General features: G+C 41.1%; 1 protein-coding gene across 19 annotated transcripts in view; it reads left to right on the forward strand.

Annotated features, from left to right (window-relative positions):
- Positions 1–24374, forward strand: part of LRRFIP2 (LRR binding FLII interacting protein 2) — a 99619-nt gene that overhangs the window by 47081 nt on the left and 28164 nt on the right. For 5 of the 19 annotated variants that reach the window (XM_029940431.1, XM_029940435.1, XM_029940439.1 and 2 more), the window contains 10 exons: positions 659–733; positions 2271–2318; positions 2400–2444; positions 3238–3285; positions 3713–3769; positions 6838–6906; positions 9255–9344; positions 16447–16491; positions 18049–18165; positions 20804–20875. In XM_029940431.1, coding sequence (XP_029796291.1) covers positions 659–733; positions 2271–2318; positions 2400–2444; positions 3238–3285; positions 3713–3769; positions 6838–6906; positions 9255–9344; positions 16447–16491; positions 18049–18165; positions 20804–20875 — 666 coding nt within the window. The remainder of the gene's footprint in view (positions 1–658; positions 734–2270; positions 2319–2399; positions 2445–3237; positions 3286–3712; positions 3770–6837; positions 6907–9254; positions 9345–16446; positions 16492–18048; positions 18166–20803; positions 20876–24374) is intronic. The other 14 variants (XM_029940449.1, XM_029940445.1, XM_029940447.1 and 11 more) reach the window with 8 other exon arrangements.

The raw sequence follows: 24374 nt of genomic DNA on the forward strand, positions 1-24374 counted from the left end.
CCCAGTGTAGCGGGAGTCTTTCATTCAGGGATTGCTTACATTCCCTTAACTTCCAGTAGCAGTGATGGCTGGATACATCAGAAAAGGAATTTTGTAGATGAATTTCTCATCATCAAGTAACCACAGTCTGTAAAATGGCTTATTTTGTGCAATGTACTGAAAATGAACTTGCCGTTGATACTTTAGGCCAAACCTATTTAGTAAACTCTCATACTCAATCTTGGGTAACTTAATTTGATTAGTTCATTTTGACAAATAATGGGATTAGGAGAAGTTTGAAAAGAAAAACAACTTTAATATTTTATAATCCATTGGATTATGAAAGTGGTAATTATTCAGGTTCCTGGATTTTTCAAGGATATTACCAAGGGTGACATGAGACTAAATCACTTATTATTTCTATTCCATTTTGACTGCAGGTTTATGCTCATATTTTTAAAGTAAAGATAAGTAATGACTTGGCTTGAAAACAGTTAACCTTTAATATTAGTCATTTCTTGGACACCTGAGAGAATGACTGTTGTGACTCTTACTTACTGCAGTTCAGTGCTGTAAAGTCATTGTTTTGCAGGAGAGGGTTTGGCGATACCGGAGTCTGTCTTTGTGCATTGTTAACAACGTTTAACCTAAGAGAAATGTTCAATTTTACTTTTTGCAGAGTGGCCTCTACTTTGACCAGAGAAACTATAGCAGTCTTAGACACAGCAAACCCACCTCTGCCTACTACACTCGGGTTCGTCTCTGGCTTTTAGTTTTTGTGTGTTTTATTACCCAGCTTGAACACATTTCTAACCCTCGACTTTGCATCTTGACCAGTTAGAACTAATCTGTGAATGGCTGTGTGTGCGCTGGCTTGTGGGAACTGATTTCGTATAGTCCGTGTGAGTGTGTGCTTCCATGATGGGAACTATTGACTCACCATTGTTGTCAGTACTCGTTTACTGTGTTTTCCCATTTTTTAAAATGAAAAATACTTATCATGTGAAAAATCTCAAAGAATTGTATAGTGACCATCCATGTGCCTCCCACTTAGATTCTACAGTTATACTTTGCTCTACTTCCTTTACCATATTATTGTCTGTCTGTCCATCCATTGATCCATATTTTTGTGGGGGTGTATTTCAGAATAAGTTGTAGGCATCAGTACATGTCATGGTGAATGTCTTTCTAATACAAGGTCACATGTAAAGGTTTAAACTGTAAATGGGATGAGAATAATAGAATTACTTATTTAACGTCAGAAACTTGTCTTTTTTCAAGAAATTTGGCACATCAATACATTGGAAAAACATTAAATATATGGTGCATAGTACATTTAGAATAATTCATTTGTCAAAACCTACACACACCAGCTTAGATACTCTTATTTGCCCTGTGTTATGGGCTTGGGAAAAAGAACCAAAAATGTTACTTCCAAATGACATCTGAAAAAGAAAGATTTAATTCCATTTTAAGAAGTGCTGCGCCTTGTCAGTGCTTTGGATTTGTTGCGACTGAGTACAGTTTATCTGATTAGACTCAGGCAGTTTGTCCAGGGCTTGTTTTGGAATACATGGATTTGGAAAGCAGCGTTTGTCGCGATGGCCTGGGGCTCATTTACCCGGCTCCTCAGCCGTTAGACTAGGCCCATCAGGAGTCTGCTGTGAGGCCACAGCAAACGTCCCAGGAGCTGCTGGCCGCCTACCCGGGTGTGGCCATCGTCCTCACAGACCCTGCGCCTTGACCCTCCTTGCTCGAGTGTTTTCTTGGGCAGCCATGCTGCCTCCTGACATTGCTGCCGAAAGCCCAGTAGGACTTACGCACCTTTATAGAAAACCCTTCCAGGTGTTTTTGTTACTTACCCCTTAAAGTGGGTATTCTCAGATGTTTTTTAATGTTTATTCATCTTTGAGAGAGAGAGAGAGAGAGAAAGAGAAAGAGAGAGGGCACAGGCAGGGGAGGGGTCGAGAGAGAAGAAGACACAGAATTCGAAACAGGCTCCAGCCTCCGAGCTGGAAACGCAGAGCCCGACGCAGGGCTCAAACTCACGAACTCCTGAGGTTATGACCTGAGCCCAAGTCAGGCGCTTAACCGACTGAGCTGCCCAGTGTCCCTCAAAAATATTTCTGATGACCAGGTTGTTCTCACCAGCATGTCACTAACTGCCTGAAGCACTCAGGAGTTGCTAATAAATTCCGAGTCCAGAATAAACACGGCTTCTGCCTCCCTGACAGATAGCCCAGTTCTCCTTCATTTTGCTGAATCCTGTTCTGTTCTGTTTTTCTCACCAGTCCTCTTCGCTGTGTAGTGAGCCACTGGCGACCTCAGGGAGTACCAGGGTTAGTACTTTCCGAGAAGCGTGCGGCCTTCGGAGGTACTGGTTGCTTCCCTTTGGGTTAAATCATGCTCTTTCCCCCTAGGCCTTTTTTGCCACAGATCCTGGCGTGCCCAGAAGTGCCAGCCTGGTGTGTACCGTTCTCTCCCGGCGTGCGTGCTGGGGCCGCTGTCCCACGCTCGCTTAGGCCTGGTGTCTCTGCTCCGTGACAGTCAGGGGCTGGTGGCTGTAATGCTGTGCATCCCGCAGAACTCGCTGCCTGCGCTTACAGTGCCAAACCTGTGGTTGTGAAACGCCCCCTCCAGACACTGGGGCTGCCGCTCGGCCCTTGCTGAGAATGAGCCCTGCGCAGAAGGCTCTGGCCCTGCCCCCCCCCCGCCGGCGGGGGCACTTTTGTGACACGGCTGCCATGCACGGTGGCTGTGGTTCTCTGGGAGAGCTGTGGCCTTGGCCATGTTGAAACTCGGCTCCCAGAAAGCAGGCTGCCTTGAAGGCACAAGCCATGGCGCTGAGTGATGTGGGACTTATGAGCCAGTTGCTCACCTGCTGTCTCTGGTCCGTGCTGTGGCCTGTCCTCGCAGGCTGGCCACACATGCTCTGTGCCGGCGGGTGGGCCAAGTGCCTCCTGTCCTGTCTCCCCCCCCCCCCACTCTGTTCCCTGTGCGGAGACAACACATCCAGGTTTCAGGTTCCATGACACAGGGGTGGGAGGAGGCCCTGTCACCGAAGGTGCTTTGTAAACGAAGCAGCGGCTTGATGTTCTAATGGGATCGCTGTGGGACTTTACGCCTGTCAGTGAGTGTTCCCACCTGGTGTACCACTCTTTGCTGCTTTTTTTGAACTTACTGCCAAGAAGTGGTGACATTTTCAAAACAACTTTGATGCTGAATACATAGATAAACGGCATTTTCTCTGTTCTGTAGGTGTCATTGTATGACGGTGGATTGTATAACCCTTATGGGTCTCGAACTGTAAGTCCAACCAGAGGGAGGTGGTGAAGAGGGTGATGTGCAGGTGGGCACAATTGACTTAACAAAGCAGAAGTCCGACCCCCGAGCTAGCCAGTTATGACCCTCACCTGCGCTGGGGAGAGGGGCCTGCCAGGAATCCCGGCTCCCAGTGTGATGGGAATAGAGGCAGACGAGCCTCTCCTGCTCACCAGTCCCCCAGAAAGAGGATGAGTGCAGTGCTCCTCTGGCCATCCCCTTCCCCGTCTCCCCCTCCTGCTGAGGGCTGCCAGTCCAGGGCTGTGGGGGAGGTAGATTCCTGAGGAGGGAGCAGCGGTCACCTTCCCCCTGGGCGCCAGCAGCCACCTAGGGTCCAGGGTCCCTAATGTATTCCCAGCAGGAAAGGGAGCTGGCCATTATTGTTAACCCTCTCTTCTCGGAAACTTTATAGCCGTCTGAATACAGTTCTCACTCCTCAAGAACGAGTTCGGCCAGGAGCAGTCCTGTGGTGAGCCGCCTGGCCTCTGGGCATGCTTTCTAGACACTTTTGGTGGTTTAGTGAATCTGTACTCACAGTTCAGAATATCGAGGACGTGTGTTTCAGTCTCTCGTGCACGCGTTATCGTTTTCGGTCAGCGCACAAACTCATGTGTGCTAATTTGTCCTAATTGGCAGTTGCTGTGTGAATGTGGCTTAGTATGTAATTTCTAAAATGAGTCTGGAACCAATACCATGAGAAGTTTAAAAAACCTCATATTGTCATTCACGTGACCTCCTTGTCTTTTTAGTGGTGACAGTTCAGTAGCTGGGTTGGTCGTCCTGCGTCTCCTTTCCTTCTCTGCTCCCTGCGTTGAGCCGTCTCACTGGCCTGCTGGCCCCTCCGGGCTCCGGGAAGTGAAAGGAGACGTGGGAAAACAAGTCCGCTTTTAAACATTGTTACGTAAAAGACAAGACCAGGACAGTTCTACTCACCTAATCTTTCTGGAGTATTAAAACATTTTTTAAGTTTTTTGTTTGTTTATTTTTGAGACAGAGACAGCGGGGGAGGGGCAGACAGAGAGGGAGACGCAGAATCTGAAGAGGCTCCAGGCTCCGAGCTGTCAGCACAGAGCCCGATGCGGGGCTCGATCTCACAAACCGCGAGATCATAACCTGAGCGGAACCTGGACTCTTAGCCGACTGAACCACCCAGGCGCCCCTAGAACATTCCTTAAGTTATAAAAGTAAGATTAGCTTAAGGAAAGTCCAAATTACAAATCCCTTGAGCCCTTCCCCATCTCTGTTCCCACACGGCCCCGTACTTGTACATCCTTTCAGAGACTCTCTAGTGTCTAGTTGACCAGCATGTGTGTGTCCACATTGTGCCTCAACGTGTTTTCTCTACTGAAAGCCTCTTTTTGTATCTTTACATAAAGATTTATTTCATTCTTTTTTGACATTAAAAAAAATTTTTTTAAGGTGTTTATTTTTTAAGAGAGAGTGAAGTGCATTGTGCTTTAGTGCAAGCAAGGGAGGGGCAACCAAGGGGGAGGGAGAAAATCCTAAGCAGGCTCTGTGCTGTCAGTCCAGTGTTGGGCTCAGTCCCACAAACTGAGATCATGACCTGAGCTGAGACCGAGTTGGATGCTCAGCCGACTGAGCCACCCAGGCACCCTGGACATTTCAACAATTTAAAAAAAGTAAACCATGTTCCTTTTTCTACTGAATGCTTTTTAGAGATATTTTTCTAGTCAGCACGTTCTTTTTAATGACAGTATATTATTCCATTAGTGCAGGGATTGTACATTTCTTTTGGAGGGTTTCTTGGATATATTTTATGTTTTGGTAGGACTATTGTTTTTGTTTTTTGTTTTTCGATTGAAGTAGAGTTGACACACTGTTACAGGACTCTCAGGTGCAGAACTCAGTACTGTGACAAGTCTGCTCCTGACGCTGTGCTCGCCACAACGCATCTGTCACCGAACCACGCTGTTACAGTGCCATTGTCAGGATTCTCTTTGCTATGGCTTTCATCTTGTGACCTAGTCATCATGTACCTGGAAGTTTGTATTTCCCACTCCCCTATCCATGGACATTTAGCGTTCCTCGATTTTTGTCACTGCAAACACTTGCATAGTGGACTTTCTTATGCAAGTATATTTTTGTGTACGTATGAGTAGATCTCCTATGAAATCAACCGTTAATCCTAAAATGATGGGGGTATATACACTTAAATTTTGATGTACCTTGCCACAGTGCCTACCAAAAAGACTGGACTAAGTTACTTTTCCAGTGGCAAAGGGTGACTTTAGGAATTACTTTGTTATTCTGGACAATGTCAAAATTGGAGAAATTACTTTTTTAGAAAGTTTATTTGAGAGAGAGAGAGAACGAATATGCAAGCACGTGAATGACGGAGGGCCAGAGAGAGAGGGCGTCAGATGATCCTAAGTGAGCTCTCTGCTGACAGCAGATAGCCCGACGTGAGGCTTGACCTCACGAACCATAAGCTCATGACCTGAGCCAAAGTCGGATGTTTAACTGACTGAGCCACCTAGGTGCCCTGGAGAAATTATTAAAGTAGTTTTTTAATGTTCAGTATAGATTGCTTTGTGGAATGGAGTGAGTGAACTATATTAGTTTTCTTTTATATATATGTTTGACTCTGTTCTCCTGCCATTTCCAAGTGGCAGTTCTCAAGAATTCTACTCCTAAACCTAACAAAAATGTACACAGAAATGTTTAAGGAGATAAAGGCGATTTTGATATAAGTAGGAAGTTTACTTTAACCTTATTCTGTACTAAAATTCCACTTAGCAATTCTTGGGTCTGGTAGCATTTTTTAATGTACCAATGTGTTTGTTTGCAAACAAAGTTATAGGACTACATTTTCAGTCAAGTGTAGAACCTTGTCCTTAGGTGCTGGCTACATGCGATTTCATCTGCATGCTGAGCTCCGAGTTATTATCTTAGTGATGCCAGAACAGTTCTTCAGTGATGTCAGAATGAAGGTAACCCTCACACGTGGAAGAGGCGTCTTCTGGGGCTGGTGAAATACGAAGAAAACTGTAGGGTGATGTCAGAAATAGCTCCACTCATTGCATAGGAATACATAAAGGGAAATAAGAATCATCATTTCAGTGTCCTTGCTGGTAGGAAATTCTGTCTTTGACTTATATATTAATTCCCTTGAAGATATTCTTATATATTTTCTCTCCCAAATTGAAATATCAAGTACAGTTACTGACCCTTGATGGGATCCCAAGGAGCCTAGAGGTTTAAAGAGCATGAAATCCCACGCTGCTTTTGGTTGGTCTCTTTATACCCCAGCCCCTCAATCCTGTCCTTAAATAACTTAAATAAAAGATAAAGTCGTATTTAATTCTGTTTGCTGTTTGGAAATACCTTTTGGTTTTCAGGGATAGTTTATTATACCTTGAATTCACTTTTCTGTTTGATGGTGCACAATACACAATGCCAGCGACATGCTCGTGTAAAGTATTTGCATGCTTCCAGAACCTTACGTGATGTGCTCACAGTCTGCTCAGACCTGTAGGAAGTGGCATCATTTTCCTTATCTGCTCTTACTGTCCATAGTTTACCTGCGATGACAGCGCAAGCATTGGGTCTTCTGGTGGCGCCAGTCCCGGGCAAAGGGACAGTGTGGTGAGTGTGGTTTGCATGCAGACGTGTACAGGGAGCTTTAAAATTGCCCCCGTGCGGGATCATATGAAATCTACTGGAAGGTGAAATTTGCATGTGACAAAATGAGCATTTTCCGCACATTTAGTTTATATGAATAATTTACCTTCGAAAATGTGCTCCTATGAATGTGCGTTCTCTGAGGGCTCTTGTGGATGATGTGCCCCTCACACCTCTTACGTGCTAGTCTTTGCGTATTTGAAAGATTTACACTTTTTCTTCTCTGTTGCTGCTTTATGCACGTGCGTTTATGTGCACGGTTCACCACAGACCAGTCTCTCAGAGCACAATTAATGCTCCGCTTTGTGTAGAGCTCAGAATGATGGATTACAAGTCATGTTGCCATCAGTTGCTTTCTTTGCTATATATTTAAGATGTATTGTTTATTGTTTATACATCTTTTAAGACCTGTGAACGTTTTAAGAGTTGTTGATGGCAAAATTGAAAAATCCTGGTCTCAGAATTCAACTAGCATAATAATTGAAGAGGCAACAAATAGCTAGTTGAGACCACAGATGAAATAATTTCAGATTATTCTTTTGATGAAGCTGGATGTTTCACAGAGAGCTGAGGACATTTTTGCTATATATAAGAATTGATATGAAAATTGGTACGGATGGTAAGGATGTTATATCTGCTCAGAGCTAGAAAAAAGAGCCATGTTGTATGAAAGATGATAACAAACATGAAGTTTTCATAGGGAAGAGGAACACCAAATATTTGTGAGATTTGTTGCCAAGAATGCAACAAATCTAATGAAGGCAATTGTGGTCCATTAAAGCCAGTTAGTGCTCATCCTCATGGCTGAAAGAGAAAAAAAACCAAAGCCAGGCCACCTGGGAAAGTGATGGCATGCAAAGGGCAGGGACTTTAAAGTAATGGTGCCTGGTTTGAGCCACTTCTACAATCTGTTGTGTTAATTGCAATTTATATATAATGGGGATATTAGTGACTGCCTTTGTGGGTGGGCTTAATATGTGCATAAAATGAATTACTATATGGAAAGTAACTACTGAAATTCTGAAACCATAGGATCCAGTAAAATATTAGGTCTATGTAAATCTAAGTTGTAGTACTATTACTGTGAATAAAAATACTGCTCAACTGGATCAGCCCTTAGCAAAACTTCACACTTAGCTGCCTTTGTGTCTGTGGATGGACTTTCAGATTCTCTTCCCGGAAGGGAAGAGTTTTTAAGCAAGGTAATCAGACAGAGCTTGAGGTAGGGAAAGCTGGTAAGTGAGGTAAAAAATACTCATGAATTCAACAAATGTTTAGGGAATAAAGTGCTGGGAATAATGTGGTAAAGCAGACAGATCAGATTTCTGACTTCACAGAGCTTCTATCCTTGTGAAGGAAATAGAAAATAAGTAAGCAAAGGAAGAAAAAGAAAGTCACCCCAGGAACTGTGAAGAGAAAAGCAGGGATAGGACAGGGAACATGAAGAGACACATGTGTGCGCATGTGAATCCCTTTGGATGACTGATCAGAGAAGGCTTCCCTAAGAGAATGACATTTGAGCTGAGACTGGAAATGGGAGGAACCGCTGCCTGAAGAGCTGGGAGCAGAGCTTTCTAGGCCAGTGACAAAGGTGGGAAAAGACAGAGTGTTTGGGAAACCAGAAAGAGACCATTATTTTGTCCCACAGTTCCTGGTCTTGAGGGATGTGAAAAAGAGGGAAGTGTAGAAATTGGATAAAAGTACAGTGAGTACCTTGCAAATAGTTCTGCATCGAGCATATAGGTGTTTTCCAGAGTTGGAATGAGCTCTACATTTTTGAAATATGGTAGAGGTTTTAGGTCAGTACTAGTCTAGAAACCCTCCCAGTGAGGACGATGTGTGTGGCACACACAGGAGCCATGCTGGGCCTCTGACCGTGAATGATCTCTGGGGTGTAGACCTCTAGTGAAGGTGGAGAAAAGCCTGTTTCAGGGAGCTGCGGTTTTGTTCAGGGGCCCCTTTGCATTTCTTTTCTACTTGTTGGAGTATGTTCATTGCAGTTGTTTCCTCATTTCATGATACTTTATCAGGCACCCAAAAAATTTCCCCTCATTTGCCAGTTTCTTGTCCTTTCGTTCTCCCTTTTCTTTTCTTTTTTAAATGTTATTTATTTTTGAGAGGGAGACAGAGAATCTGAAGATAGGCTCTAGGCTCTGAGCTGTCAGCACAGAGCCTGACTCAGGTCTCGATCCCACAAACCGTGAGATCATGACATGAGCCGAAGTCGGACGCTCAACCGACTGAGCCACCCAGGCGCCCCTCCTTCTCCCTTTCCTTAACCTTTAAAGCATCTCGTTTTTTCTGATTGAAAGGTTTCTGCCGCCGATTATTTTGGTCGCTCCAGTCGTAGGGGGAGTATAGTCTCTGAGGTGGATGACGTCAGCATCCCAGATCTGAGCAGCGTGAGTGTATTGCATGGAGTGGTCGTGGCGTCCCAGGCTTGTGACTAATGGCTAACACATTAGCTGTTTGAAAGTTAGGAACTTAATTGTAGAGTAAAATAACAGTTATTTGTTTTGGAATGTGTATATTGATATGCTCTGAGTTTTCAAAAAAATTTTTTTGTGAAAAATTTCCCCTGCAGAAATTATCAGCAACTTCAACAATTACTAGTAATTTGACAATTTTACTTTATTGGCCCCCTTTTTTTCCCCTGAATTATTTAAAAACAAATCCATGTCATTTCTCAGTAGTTCAATATGCATCTCTAATTGAGAATTTCTTTTTTTTTTTTTAAATATATTTATTTATTTTTGAGAGCGAGAAAGAGTGGGGCAGGAGCAGAGAGAGAGGGAGAGGGACCTGAACTGAAATCAAGAGTTGGATGCTTCACCCACTGAGCCAGGCACCCGAGGATTTCTTTTTCATGTTCATTCTACCATTATCATGCCTAATAAAAGAAATAGTTCCTTGGGGAGCCAGGGTGGCTCAGGTTATGGTCTCATGGTTCGTGACGTGAGGTCTTTCACTGGGCTTGCTGCTGTCAGTGCAGAGCCTGCTTTGGATCTCTCTGCCCCTCCCCCGTGCATGGGTGTGCGAGCTCTTGCTCTCTCTCTCTCTCTCTCTCAAAACTAAATCAACATTAAGAAGAATATTTCCTTACAGCCATTTAATACCTAGCCTATATTTAGATGTTCCTAATCAGTCTTAAAATTTTTGATTTTATTTTCGTGACTCTGTAGTATGAGGCGGATGTTGAAGGCTGAACTGTGGAAGGCATTACTTAGTGAAGTATCACTGGCGTGTGTAACGGAGAAGAATCTGAGGAGGCTGTAAATATTTGGACTGTGGCAATGTTTGGAAGAAATGCCTCTCCTTTGCTTTCACGTTCATCGAGAACTGAATTTAGGAAAGATTGTCCACTAGAGATGCCTCGGGGCATTTGTGTTAATGAAGGAACCCCAACCAGCAGATACCCCGTGCCTGATCTACCGACCTGATTTTCTATTTGACACCTTCTCTCCCTTGCTGGGATTCGTATTGTTTTGCACACAGAGCAGGGCTGTCCAGATGTTCAAGCACTTCAAAGACGATGAGAGGCAGTATTTATTAACCAAAAAGTTAGTTTTTAAAAGAGGTATTAATTTACATTTAGCATGTCACTGTTTGTATTTATTTGTTTTTGGAAAATATTTATTTATTTTCAGAGAGGGAGAGGGACAGGCAGAGAGGGAGAGAGAGCATCCCAATCAGGCTCCACCCACAGCTGTCAGTGAGGAGCCCAACTTGGGGCTCTAGTACTAATACAAGACCTTGACCTGAGCTGAAATCAGGAGTTGGACGTTGAATCAACTGAGCTATAAATGGCTGTTTCTGAATGACTTTAATCCTTGTCGTCCGTAAGTAGTCCAGACGGTTGGGCCGCATACCTGGCCCTACAGCTGTCCCGTCTTGCCCTCTGTCCCATCAAGGAATCGCACGTTGGAAAGCTGGTTCCCATGTCTTTCCTCTAAAAGACTGCTCCTTTTATTAATTTGCTTAGCAGCTAGTTCTTTTTTGTAGTTATAAACAGTTTAATTTATTATATACACTGTTTTTTCTTAAAAATTTGAAATCCTAATTTGTGATGGTGGTTAGGTCCTCCTTACATGTATTTCTTGGCGTTTAATTTTAGTAACTACACAGAAGTGAAAACCTTGATAGTTTAAGAAAAATTCTCTCCCTGCTTCTACTAATCTTTTTATTAAAATTTTTTTAATGTTTATTTATTTTTGAGAAAGAGAGACAGAAAGCAAAAGCAAAAGTGTGAACAGGGCAGGGTCAGAGAGAGAGGGAGACACAGAATATGAAGCAGGCTCCAGTCTCTGAGCTGTTGGCACAGAGCCTGAGGCAGGGCTCAAACCCACAAACTGGGAATGTTTGAGCCAAGGTCCGATGCTTAACTGACTGAGCCACCCAGGCGCCCCACTGCTTCTGCTAATTTAATGTAACTCTTTTCTTTTCTCAGATTGTTATTTTGGTTTATTTACATCTTTTAAAATAAAAGTTATACATACTTAAGGTATATAACATGATTCGATATAATAGCATACATTATATACATATGCTATACACCTTATAAGATAAGCAGAAGATTTTCTAGAGCAGTGGTTGGCAAATCTGGCCAGCACCCTTTTATTTTATAGCCTGAGAACTAATAGTTTTTTATTTTTTTCATTATTTAAGTACCTGTAGTGATATCCTTAATTTCACCTCTTGATAAAACCTTAGTATGTTAACTAAAATTAAAATAAAGAAAATATAGAAAAAAAAGATTTTAATCTGTAAAAAAAAAAAAAATCCACCTGAAACACTTGCTGTTCCCTCTCTAGAGCAAAAATTTTCTCCAATACTACTTATTTTAAAGGGTAACTCGTTTACCCTTTAATTCAGCTCGTTGGAAATAAATGAAAAGTAGACTTGATATTAAGACCCCCCCCCACCTTTAAAAGGTAAGCTGAGAAATCTGCATTTTTGTGTGAAATATTTTGATTTTAAAATGCTGACAATGAATTCAGAATTTGAAAAGACACTTTCTGGCTTCCCCATTGTAGATCAAATATATGAGTGTAGTCTGCTCCATTTCTAACTTCTAAGCCAGGAGCGTGTGAAAAGGTTGCCCGGCCTTGATTTGGCAAGACTCCTTACGCAGTGTTTGTGACTGCTTCAGCCTCTGGTCTTTTTCTTTTGTCCTATCAGCTAGGCAGGGAAGAAGAATGTAAATGTGCTAACTTTAGTTTTATGGATTATTAATAATTAGAGCATTTCTGAATGGAGTCCAAAGCCAGTTTTGCTTTATGAGATTATTAAATTTATTTTAATTTTAATTTATTAATTAAAATTTATTAAAATTAATTGCTCTCTTCCCTTCTGTGGTTAAGGAATCAAACTCTTCAGTTTTCTGTTTTTTTTTCTGTCAAACAGAATTTTTGATTAGTATTATTTCATTTGTAAAATTAGAAGTTAATAAATGATTAAACTCTAATAACTACATTCAACAAACAACACTATAAATACTGTATTTGACTATAATTTTATAACTTTTAAAAAATAAGTAGATTGTTCAAATGCCTTAATATAAATAGCTTTAACTTCTGAGCATACATATTACTGATACATTTGACAAAATAATTGCTACATGCTGAAAGTTATATACATCAGGTATGCATAGCTCAGTCCTTTTAAGAAAAAGATATAATTGGAAGAAGATACCAGCCTTTCTTTCTAAACAATTGAAAAAATTTTTTAACATTTATTTATCTTTTTTTTTTTTTTTAACATTTATTTATTTTTAAGAGACAGACACAGAGCAGGAGCAGGGGAAGGGCAGAGAGAGGGAGACCCAGAATCCGAAGCAGGCTCCGGGCTCGGAGGTGTCAGCCCAGAGCCTGATGCGGTGCCCACACCCTTGAACAGTGAGATCATTACCTGAACCAGAGTCAGACACCCAGCCGACTGAGCCACCCAGGCGCGCCTCTAAACAACTCTTTTAAATGACACTATCAAAGTGTATTATAACTCAAATGCTCTGTGTCTATTCTATTCTAAAAAAAATTCAGTTGTATTTTACCATTTTAGATAAAATTATCTGTCAAACTAAGTAGCCATATGTTTAAATGAAGTTCAAGGGGCATCTTAATCAGAATCAGAATCAGAATGTGCTAATTTCAACAAATATTCAAGGAGTTCAGATTTAAAGAAAAACAATGGATAACCTGTAACGTTAAGAGGAAAGCATTTTCAGACATCCTGACATAAGTAAGGCAAAGGCATTTATCACTGAAATGTGGGAAAGATTATTTTTAATTTTGCTGATAATTGAAATTCTTTAAGAAAATGTTGCTTTAAAAATGTTTATTTGAGAGAATGTGAGTGGGGGTGGGGCAGAGAGAGGGAGAGAGAATCCCAGGCCTGAATTGAGGAACCAGCAGATCATGACCTGAGTTGAAACCAAGATTTAGACATTTACCCTCTGAGCCACCCTGGCGCCCCTAAGAAAATACTGCTTTTGAACATAAGCTTTTAAATTGGGATGTGAAGTTTGCCACCATGCACTCTTCTTTTCACATTAATACTCGTATGAAATATTGCAAACTTGTTAGCTGACTTTCAAGTTCCAACTGCCAAACCCCTTTCTTGATTGGAAAATTACCTATTTAATTATTTAAGAGTGCAATGACATCATGTTTACTTGAAATTCTTTTGAGAATAGTAGGCTTCAGTTAACACTAATGAGCAAGTCCTGAGCACATATTAGGGAAAAAAGCTTTGCTTACTGTGTTTTGTTTTTGTTTTTGGTATTTGAATCTGCTTTTTTATTAGCCACTTTTTCTTAGCAATTTGACTTATTCTTAATGTTTTTTTCTATCTCACTCTTAATTTGCTTGTTTTACAGAATTGTGACCATATAGTATAAACAGCCTGTGTTTTCTGATTTCTCACATACTAATTTTATAAACATTTTCTATATTAGTACATATTCATACTTTCCATTGTTATTTATACACAGCAATTTTTTATCACCATAATTTGCATTAGCTCCTCAGACCTTCTTCATCTTACAGTTGAATGAAAGCTTATATCCTTTTGCCAACTTTTCCCTATTTTATACTTTAATATATTAGATATGATTAACTTTTATTCCACTTAAAAGCCTTTTCAGTGTCGGGGAGATTCCAAGTCACTGTCATGCACGTTAGCTCATCACTGCCATGCAGTTGTACGGAAAACCGCCCGGCTGGTCGAGGGAGCACCGGGGCTTTTGGAACTCCAGTTTCAAGGAGCTTTTTGTCTAAATGGGGGAGAGCACACAATACAGCACAAGTCTGAGACGTGAGAACTAGAGTCTCCGGCCAAGTCACTGCGGTGTCGCTGCTCTTGGCATTTTTTGCTGCCTTAACAGTCTCCGGGGCTTGGTGCATGAGCAGTTTGGGTTGCAACAGTGGGGATCTTTCAGAAGACGGTGAAAGCAGTAGAATCAACACCACGATGAACTAGTTCAGTGATGCAACCTCTGACATGTAAGATTATTCCAAGTTGACTGTCGAGAAATGGGTGGGTTTGGGGGTCACATTTGTGGGAGGGGACATGAGCCAGGATTGTAGGTAGACCTAGAAGAGTGTTTCTGAATGTTGCCTGTTATTCTCTTTAGCTCATGAGTAGAAGAGCATTGGGAGATACTCCAAGGGAAATGAGACAGTTTTATTCAGACACAGGATTTCTTTCACTCTGAAGAATAACACTTTAAATATCAGGCAGCGTGGTTTTTACTAGCATGAATGTGGTGGAAGATTATTCCTTTTTGTGGCAGTAATCACCAGTATTAAAAACTACTGTCCTTGCTTGTTTTACAACATTTTATATGTGACTTAAAAAAAATCAAAGTTAATTAAAATCAATTCCTTTTTAAGAGTGTTACTGTAGAAAGTGGCAAAAAGATCAAAGTCTAAAGTCTAATATAAACATATTATTGATAGAGTACTTTTAATAAAGTAAATGCCTTTTATTATAAACTATTATATAAATGCAGAGAAAAATGAGCATGATAAATGTGTGCAATGAAAAAAACCAAAAACTTTCAAATGTGAGGAAGTTAGAGTGAACTGATCTGAATAGAACCAGAAATAATGGCATTTTCTGTTTTAATAATTAACTGAGGGAAGTTTTTAAGTCTTTTTTTTCTAGACTGAGCTGAGAAGGTTGGCCTAGGAGTTAGAATCTGGGTTGATTTTCATTTAGTTAAATCTGTGACTTTCCCCCTTTATGGTAATTGGGACAGTAAATAATATGAACACATGGTTTAAAATCCACAAAACTGAGATCTGGACTCAGCTCTGACATTTAGTAGTTGTTCAGCTTTCAGGAAGATCTTTTGCCTCTGAATTTCTCTCCTCATTTGCAAGGTTGGGCTTTAGGATTAGACTTGTAAGATACCTCTCTTACGAAGCACTAATAACTAAGGCCTATCTGCAGAAAACAGGGTAACTCAGTTATGCCATGTCCAGATAATAGGACACTATGCTGCGGGTAAAGTAAATGAAGTACACCTAAGTGCAGATGGGATATGATTCATTTCCTCCTTCACCCATGAAGTTTTTGTCCTTCTTCTGTATGTCAGGTCCTGTTTTTGATGTTGCGAATACAGAAACGAACATATAGACAGAGCTCATATTAAAGATAAAGAGATCAGACCCTCAATAATTTAATAAATATCATGGGGACAGAGATTGGTAAATGGCATGGAGAAAATGAAGTAGTTTCTTTAATCCCTGAAATTTGGTAAGGAGAAAAAAAAGATCTAGAATGTGTTTGAGGCATTACTTTGGAATTTGTAAAAGCCTCATTGGCGGGTTGTCTTTGGATCAAGAGTTGGAAGGTCAGGACATGGTGGAGAAAGTCACACACCCTACGGGGCTGCTTCATTTTTTTCTTTCTGACACATGTGCGTGCATTGCTTAAAAAAACCAAAAAACAAAAAAGCCAAAGAACTAAATCCCTTAATGCTGTAGGGAAAATCTTTCTTGATGATATATTTAACATGCTTTAATCCAGTCGGAACTGTTTTTGGCTAAGTGTACTGGTCTTATCTATGTGTCCTGTGTCCTAATAATGTTCAGATAATAAAGCTTTTTGGCTTTAGGTCTTATCAGACTTTTCCTTTTGATGTGTACAAGTTTCTTTTTTTTTTTTTTTTGGGTATTAACATTTGCAATGCTAAAACTTAAGTGTATATATAATTTTCTTTACTGTGTTTCAAATACCATGAAAAGATAATCTCAAAGTTCTAAACGTCTGCACAAGAACAGCTTGCTCACTGCATGTCCATCCTTAGGATAAGAATTAAGGTCTTAACATTTTGTCTTATGTGTCTCAACTTTTATTTCATATTTCATATGTTTACTTTTAGGTTCCAAACAGCAGTTGAAGTTGGAGAACTCAACTGTGGTCACTTTTTTTTTCCTCTAAAAAAACTCCCTGACATGCTAATAAGCATCTTTCCTGATTTTTATCTCTGTTCTTTTCTAGTTGGATGAAAAATCTGACAAACAATATGCTGAAAATTACACAAGAGTGAGTATATAAATTGCTTAGGGAATTAAATTCTCAAGGTCCGTTGAACTTACGTTCAACTCCTATTTCATGATTATACTACATGTGAACTGGGGGAGCTGCTCTTCCTTCCTTCGTCTGTTTCCTGTCCCTGACCCCCAAATTCCTGCCAGGTTGAATCATGTGAAGCACTGGGAAGAGAATGGACACTGCATTTCATTTCTTTGCATGTCACTTCTGAAGCGTTTGGCTGCTCTTTTGATTTCCATTCCTTAGAAGTGGGTCCTGAGAAGAACCCATGAAACATGAAATTATACTAGAGTGTAATGGTAGGGACAAATATGAGGGGTTTGTTTTTGCTTGTTTTTACTTTTCTCCTTAATAATACATGTTTTGGGGGGAAGTAAAATAACTCCTTCCCAGGAGTTGTTTTGTGTTAAAGTCTCTACTTTCTGGAAGTACTTTTAGAAAGCTATTTTAGGAAAACTATCAGGATTAATTTCATGCTGTATCAAAAAAGATATAGTAGTTCTGTCCAGTAGGAATACAGTGTGTAAGCCACAAATGTACCCCGCATAAGTGAGTTTAACTTTTCCTTAAAAAATTTTTCTTCTAATATTTATTTTAGAGAGGGGGAGAGACAGGGTGTGAGTGGGGAAGGGGCAGAGAGAGAGGCAAACAGAATCCCAAGCAGACTCTACAGACTCTGAGCTGTCTGCACAGAGCCCGAGGTGGGGCTTGATCTCACAAACCACAAGATCATGACCTAAGCTGAAGTCTAATGCTTAACTGACTGAGCCACTTAGGCGCCCCAAATTTAAGTTTTCTGATAGTCTCATTAAAACAGTAAAAAGCCACAGTTAAAATTATTTTAAATAATATATTTTATTTAACCTAAATATCCAAGATATTTCAATGTAATTAATATGAAACATTATTGATGAGATAATTTACGTTCTTTTTTCCATTTGAAATCTGATGTGTATTTTACACGTTAGTCTCAGTTCGGTCTAGCTATATTTCAAGTGTTCATAGCTGCGTACAGCTAATGGTCACTCTGTCTGGCAACGTAGGTTTGTCCTTTGTTCACCCAGTAGCGTGTCTCACAGTTAACCCAGCTGTGGGATTCGCAGTCTGACTTCATGGTGACACCCAGCTCGAGCTGCACATTTTGTATCCGACTTTATCAGTGTTAGAAAAAGAGAAGATTCTAAAGCAGCAGCCTCAGGACCTCAGCAGAAGGACTGCTGATCAGCATACCAGTTACAAATCCTGAACTGTTGTGATCTCATGTGCTCAGTATTGTTTACAATACAGCAAAGATAAACTTAGAACACAACTCGCACACAAACCATCTCCTTTGCCGTGATGAAGCCTAGACTGCAGTGACGTGCAAAAGTGACCAAGGCTGCGCTTTGTGTCCCCGGCCCTTCCCTGGAACCCCCTTTCCCGAAGCTGGCCTGTCCTGTCTGCTCCTCTCCTCCGCAGGTGCTGGGGTCCCCCGGCCCCGTCAGCTCCCATGGCAGACGTCTTTGTACAGAAACCAGACTTTGATGTGTCCTCTTTCTCTTTCTCTAGCCTTCATCTCGGAATTCTGCCTCAGCAACAACCCCTCTAAGTGGCAACTCATCCAGACGGGGCAGCGGAGACACCAGCAGCTCAGTAGATCCAGACGCCTCATTAAGTGACTTGCGGGTAAACGGCGACCTTGGTTTGCTTTTCACAAACAGGCTTTCGGCTTCTTTGCAATATAGGCTACTGGAGCTATTTAACATTTAACGCAATTTCGTAGGACGAAAAGGAGCATGAGTTCTTTAAAAAATATTGTGAAAGGACAGCTCCGGAATGGGACTCGGACCTGACAGGAAGGAGATTAGTTCTTCTTCTGTTCTCTTCGTTGAACATTTGGTGATATTGGAATGAGTTCTGCTAATTTACAAATGCCAAAACAAACTAATTAATGTATATGAAAGTAATTCTCTCAGAAATAGTCAGACATATTTTAAATGGAAAATATACACCAGATTCTGGGAATTCTTGGTCTTTTGAGCCGTTATGGTATTATTTGACTGCTTGAGTATAGTTATCACTCCTTGTTTCATGATAAGTGTAGTAATATTTGGGATGTCAGACATACCTGAGTCGAGTCCCTTGGGTTGACTTCCTGTTCTTATGAACCCTTTTATTGGAAGGACGAGGCCTTTCAAAATGTATTTGAATGTCTACTTGCTGAACCTGCTATTTGTGAGCAATGGCGGAAGGGCTGTGTTCATCGATTCATTCATTCCACATTTATTGAGCCGTTGGCCCCAGGAATGTAAGCAGTGAAACACACTTTGAACTTCAGGAGTTCACTGTGTCATAGGGAAGATAAACTGATAGAAACCAGCAGAACCAGATCATGTGACACTATATAGTAGCAAGAATAGGACTGTTAAGAAAATTCAGAGAAGGCTTTTCAGAGGAGACACATTCTGAGCTAAGGTATGAAGGAAGAGTGCAAATGAATCAGGCAAAGAAGTTGGAGGAAAAAGCCTTTCTGAGAACTTAAGAGAACCAGAAGGTTCTCTGTATAGCAAAGTTGCCCAAGGGTGGGATGAAAAGTGAGGAGGACAGGCAAGGGAGAGGGAAGACTGGGGAAGTCGCCGTGGCGGCAGCCTAGAAGGCGTTGGGTTTGCCCACCATCAGGGAGCAAGAGTGTCTGAGCTGCATTCTTAAAGGGTGACCCAGGTCGGAGGAAGCCCTGGACTTCAAGAGAACAGCGCCCTGCAGTTGGATGATGAGGATGAGATGAGCAAGTCAAACAGCGACGGGAGAAGATGCCAGAAACTTACTCTGAAGAGAATCCTGGGAGATGCTGGAGTTGACTGGTCAATAGCAGAGAGAGGTTAAGGGAAGGTGTTTGTTTCCTTTCAAAGGTGGGCTTGATTATAATTTTTCTAACTTGACTTGAGCCAGTTGGGACAGAACAGGAAAGCAGAGCAAGGAGAGGGTGACTGATGAGCAGGGTCCCTGAGAGGGACACTTGGCCACAGGTAGAAGGGGGCCAAATGTGGAGGTCCTGACCTGCTGACACAGTAGGGGAGGCAGGTGGGGACTGGGGTGCTGAGCCAGACTGTAGGCTGATAGGAGCAAGAGGTAGGCTTATGAGATGGGCAGCTTGTAAAAGTGGGCTGAGGGTAGGAGGGTGGAGAGGTTGGCGGCAGCGGCAGTAGAAAAGGAGAGCCGGCCCAGGCCGACATGGAAGGACTTGGAGGGTGTCAGTATTTGTCAGGCTCTCACTAAGTCCCCAGCATAGGTGCCAGGGTGGCAGAGTTGAGTAAGATCAACTCTTGCCTCCTGTGGGACAAAGGAAGGAGCACAAGGCCCTCCAGCCTCACTACCTCATAGCTCAGCTTGTGCTGGCGTTTCCTTGTGTTGCTGCTTTGAGAGAATGACTTCCTTGAAGGAAGTGAGAGTCTTGTGTCCTCACACTTGGCGAGTAGGCTCTTGACGTGTATCTGTTGAATGAATCAATAAGGAAAAGACAGACCTACCAGAGAGGAAATGAAGAAGGCCGGGGAAGTGTGACACAGAAAGTGCGTGTGACCGGCCTCTGAGTGACTCTGCCTGTGTTGCAAAATTGCACCTGGGGCCGTGTGGCAGTTCCGTCCCGCCTAAATCAAGCGTCCGGGATCAAGTGTGTGTGGCAGGGTCAGCTACAGGGAACCTGTATTTTCCATTTAAAATTTGACCTGCTTTACTTTCAATGATTGTGGTAACATTTGAAGCAAATGCTCTTTTCTCATCGTTTAAATGTCGGTGTTTCACTTCCCTCCGTTTACTTTCTTTCTCCCAAATTAATTGTGATTAGTAACGAAGTCTATGAAAGACAATTTTGTTTGTTTATCACAGACTGCATGAGTCAGTAAAATTTGCTGCTTTAATTAATTTAGTACATATTTTACTAGTTCAGGTGAAGCATTATGTTAAAAATTATTTAAATGATTTATAAAATTTTTAAATATATATGTTAAGAACATTATAATTGATACAGCTTTTTCCCATACACAGCTCCATCTTCCTTTGCTAATGCCAGTCCAACACAAGTTCATGCCAAGAAGATATTTATCCCTTTACATCGAGGCCTTCCCCAGGCCTTCCCAGCCCCGTTATCACCTGACCTATTTGCTTCATTCAGTGCTTTTAAGTGGCAGTTATGTTTGTGTACTTTGATTGTTCTGCTTTTGGTCTGGAATACATGGAAGTGATTCACATTGTCCTCCGACTCCTTTGAGACTGAAGATATGTCTGTGCCTGGTTTTATGCAATGGTTCATTCCTATGTCCTGCAGGAGATCTATGACCTTAAGGACCAGATACAGGATGTAGAAGGGAGATACATGCAAGGGCTTAAAGAACTGAAGGTATCAGGGCCTGTCATGCAGCCCAAGCATGCTGTCTGTGTGCAAAATGGTGGGGTAATGGTGGTTTCACAAATTCTGTTAACCCCAGTGCACAAAGCTTTACTAACAGTGTTTGTCTTTCCAGCATGTGCTTAACCTGCAATGCAGAGGAAAGGTGAACTTTCATTCTGCTTATGTCTCAATGTTTAGTATACTTTTTGGAATATTCAATAAAAGATGTTATGCCTTGGAGTTTTTAAACTTTGTGAGATACTTACATGTCCCTTGTGTCTTAGCCATACAAAATAGACCTGGGCAGACTCTTAAAGCGTGTTCTGAGATTATGGTTTCAATTGATTATTAGACCTTAAAATTCTTCCATGCCAAATGACAGAGGATTGCCTATTTTTGTCAACAAATTCAGTCAGTATAAAAGGCAGGAGAAAGAAGCATCTAAGAGGGCATTCTTATAAATATTTCTTACGGGGGAAGGAGCCTGAAGTAGGAGGCCTTTGGTTTCATTTTATTCTTTCTTCTGCTCTTCCTTTTCCTCATCTTTTTGTTCTTCACTATGGCTCAAAGCAGATTACACCGATTCAGTGCCTTAAAGAATTTGGAGGTAAATTGAAATGGGCCTTCATCTTTTCCGAGCAAGGATGGCTACCAGTTCTCAATGGAAGTGTCCATGTGAGACAGACATTTTGCGTGTAAATGGAGCTTGGTTATCATGCTATTCCCCATGTTTAATTATGAAGTTAAAATCTCGTACGGAGAAACTAGAAGTTTCTCAATACGCGCATGTCCCTATTTGAAATAGAAATATGCATCAGGTCTCAAGATGCATAAGCAAGGCATTCAGAAAGATGACTCCGGATCAGCCCAGAGGACCAAGGCTTTCCTGGTGAGATGTGAAGTAGCCCAGTTACCAGTCCGTACCTTCCTGTGGGTGAGGATTGTCCAGAAGAACGGTATGGTTAAGACTTGGAACAAGACAGGGTAGGGGTCCTGTGGAGAGTGTGAGGGAAGCCTGGAGGCCACTGAGAGGGCAGTGTGCGGGAGAGTTACAGGGGTGTGGCCAGTGTGGGATGTGTGTGGTCTTAACAGCTCAGATCTTCAGGATTTAATCGCCTTTTAAGATTTTAGAGATAAGACTTTTGGAAATATGTTGGATCAAGGGAACAAATTAAATATGTTAAATAAATACACTCCTATTGAAGTCTCCAATGTAATATAACGTATCAGGAAAGCAAGCGACTCAGAGTTTTTCTATTTATTTCAAACATTTTTTTCTTACATTTTAGATTTACCATTTATTATGTCCTTTGAAGGATACAAAAGAACAGATTAAGTTTGAGACCAAATAGATATAAGATCCTCTTTTTTAAGAGAAAACAAAACATTATGTACCTCACATAAATGGTACTATGCTAAGACAAACTGTAAGAACAACATTAAATATATCCACGTTCAGTGCCATAGTGTTCAACAGACCCAGAGTAAAGGAAAACTTACTTAGTGTGAGATACCATGATGTGCCCTGCTTTATTATTTTTTTCATTTAGAAGAGATTTATTTTATTGAAGGAAAATTAATATACAGTGCTATATCTGTTTTAGGTGCACAACATAATTATACAGATTTCTGTACGTTACTCAGTGCTCATCGTAATAAATGTACTCTTAATCCCCTTGTCTAGTTCATCCACCCCCTTGCCCACCTCCATTTTCTCTATTTATGGTTGGCATATAATTGAACTTGACTTCAGGTTATATTTGTCCTTGAAATGGCTTTTTTAAGTGGAAAAAAAAAACATTAAAAAAATTATCTGATTGGTGATCAAGCATGGTGGTCTGATAATATCCATATGCATCCTATTAAAAAAGGATGCAGGGTCATTGCTTATGACATTCTTCTTCTTCTTCTTCTTTTTCTTTCTTTCTTTCTTTTTCTTTCTTTCTTTCTTTCTTTCTTTCTTTCTTTCTCTCTCTCTCTCTCTCTCTCTCTCTCTCTCTCTCTTTCTTTCTTTCTTTCTTTCTTTCTTTCTTTTCTTCTTTTTTGAGTTTTTATTCACTTTGAGAGAGAGACTGTGAGTAGGGGAGAGAGAGAGAGAAGGAAAATCCCAGGCAGGCTCTGCATTGTCAGCACAGAGCCCAGTGTGGGACTTGAACCTACAAACTGTGAGATCATGACCTGAAATCAAGAGTTGGACACTTACCCAACTGAGCTGCCCAGGGCCCCCACCTAGGCCCGTATTCTTGATTAAGTTAGTTGGCCTTGGGGGATGCTTTTCCTCATTCTGTGCTCTATGCAGGGCCTCCTGGGGTTTTGTGAAAACACAAGAGTGCCGGCCCCCCCACAACCACAGTTTCTCAGTCAGTGGGTCTAGGATGGGGTGGGAATTTTGCATCTTTACCCAGTTCCCAGCTAATGCTGTCGCTGCAAGTCTAGAACCCACGCTTGCAAGCTCACTGCCTTAGACACATTTAAGTCAGACTAATTCCTAACAGGTATCACCACATCAGCTAGACTGAAATAATTAAAACTACCTTGAAGCTTAAATTTAAAACTGTCTTCTGTGGTCTGTGTTTAAAGCAAAAATACATTCCATAAATGTTATGTCACATTTATTGTGTTATATATTGTATTTTTGCATTTTTGGGGTAACTGTCTTAGTTGTGGTTGTTGATGCAGTTATGCCTCTTTTCTGTGAGACTGAGATGTGAAAAAGACTTTTTAATGCTATTAGTCTCTAAGGTGGATCAGAATCATTCTAAATTCTGTATTATATTAAGAGCCTACTCTATTTAAACCATTATAAAATTGACTTTGCTTATATATATATTTTTTATTTGGGTTATATTTTTTCCCAATCCTGGTATGTTGCCTATTAATGCAGTCCTTGTTTGTGAAGCATTATGTGTGTGTGTGTGTGTGTCTTGATTGAGATATAACTCACATGCTTGTAAAATTTACCCATTTAAAGTGCACACAACTCAAGTGGTTTTTAGTAGCATAGTCACAGAGTTGCACAACCATCACCACAGCCCCATTTTAGAACACTTTGATTATCCCGAAAAGAAACCCTGTCCTAATTAGCACTAATCCCTCACCCTTCCTTTTCCACTCCCACAGCCAGCTCTGGGTAACCACTGATCTACTTTGTGTCTCTGGATTTGCCTATTCTGGACACACCATACAAATGGAATCTTATAATATGTTGTCTTTTGTGGTTGACTTTTCATTTAGTATAATGTTTTCAAGATTCATCCGTGTCGTAACAGTCTATCAAATGTCTGCCTCTGTCATGACTGGTTAATATCGTGGTGTGTGTCAGTTGATGGACATGTGGGTTTTTCCAGGTTTTAGCTGTTACGAATAATGCTGCTGTGAGCATCTGTGTTTAAGTTTTTGTATGGATACACTTTTTCATTTCTCCTACATAGATACCTAGGAATAGAACCGCAGGGTCATATGGTAACACTGTGTGTAACGTTTTGAGGACCTGTCAAACTGTTCTCCA

The sequence above is a fragment of the Suricata suricatta genome, chromosome 5 (assembly GCF_006229205.1).
Source record: "Suricata suricatta isolate VVHF042 chromosome 5, meerkat_22Aug2017_6uvM2_HiC, whole genome shotgun sequence".
NCBI classification, from domain to species: domain Eukaryota; kingdom Metazoa; phylum Chordata; class Mammalia; order Carnivora; family Herpestidae; genus Suricata; species Suricata suricatta.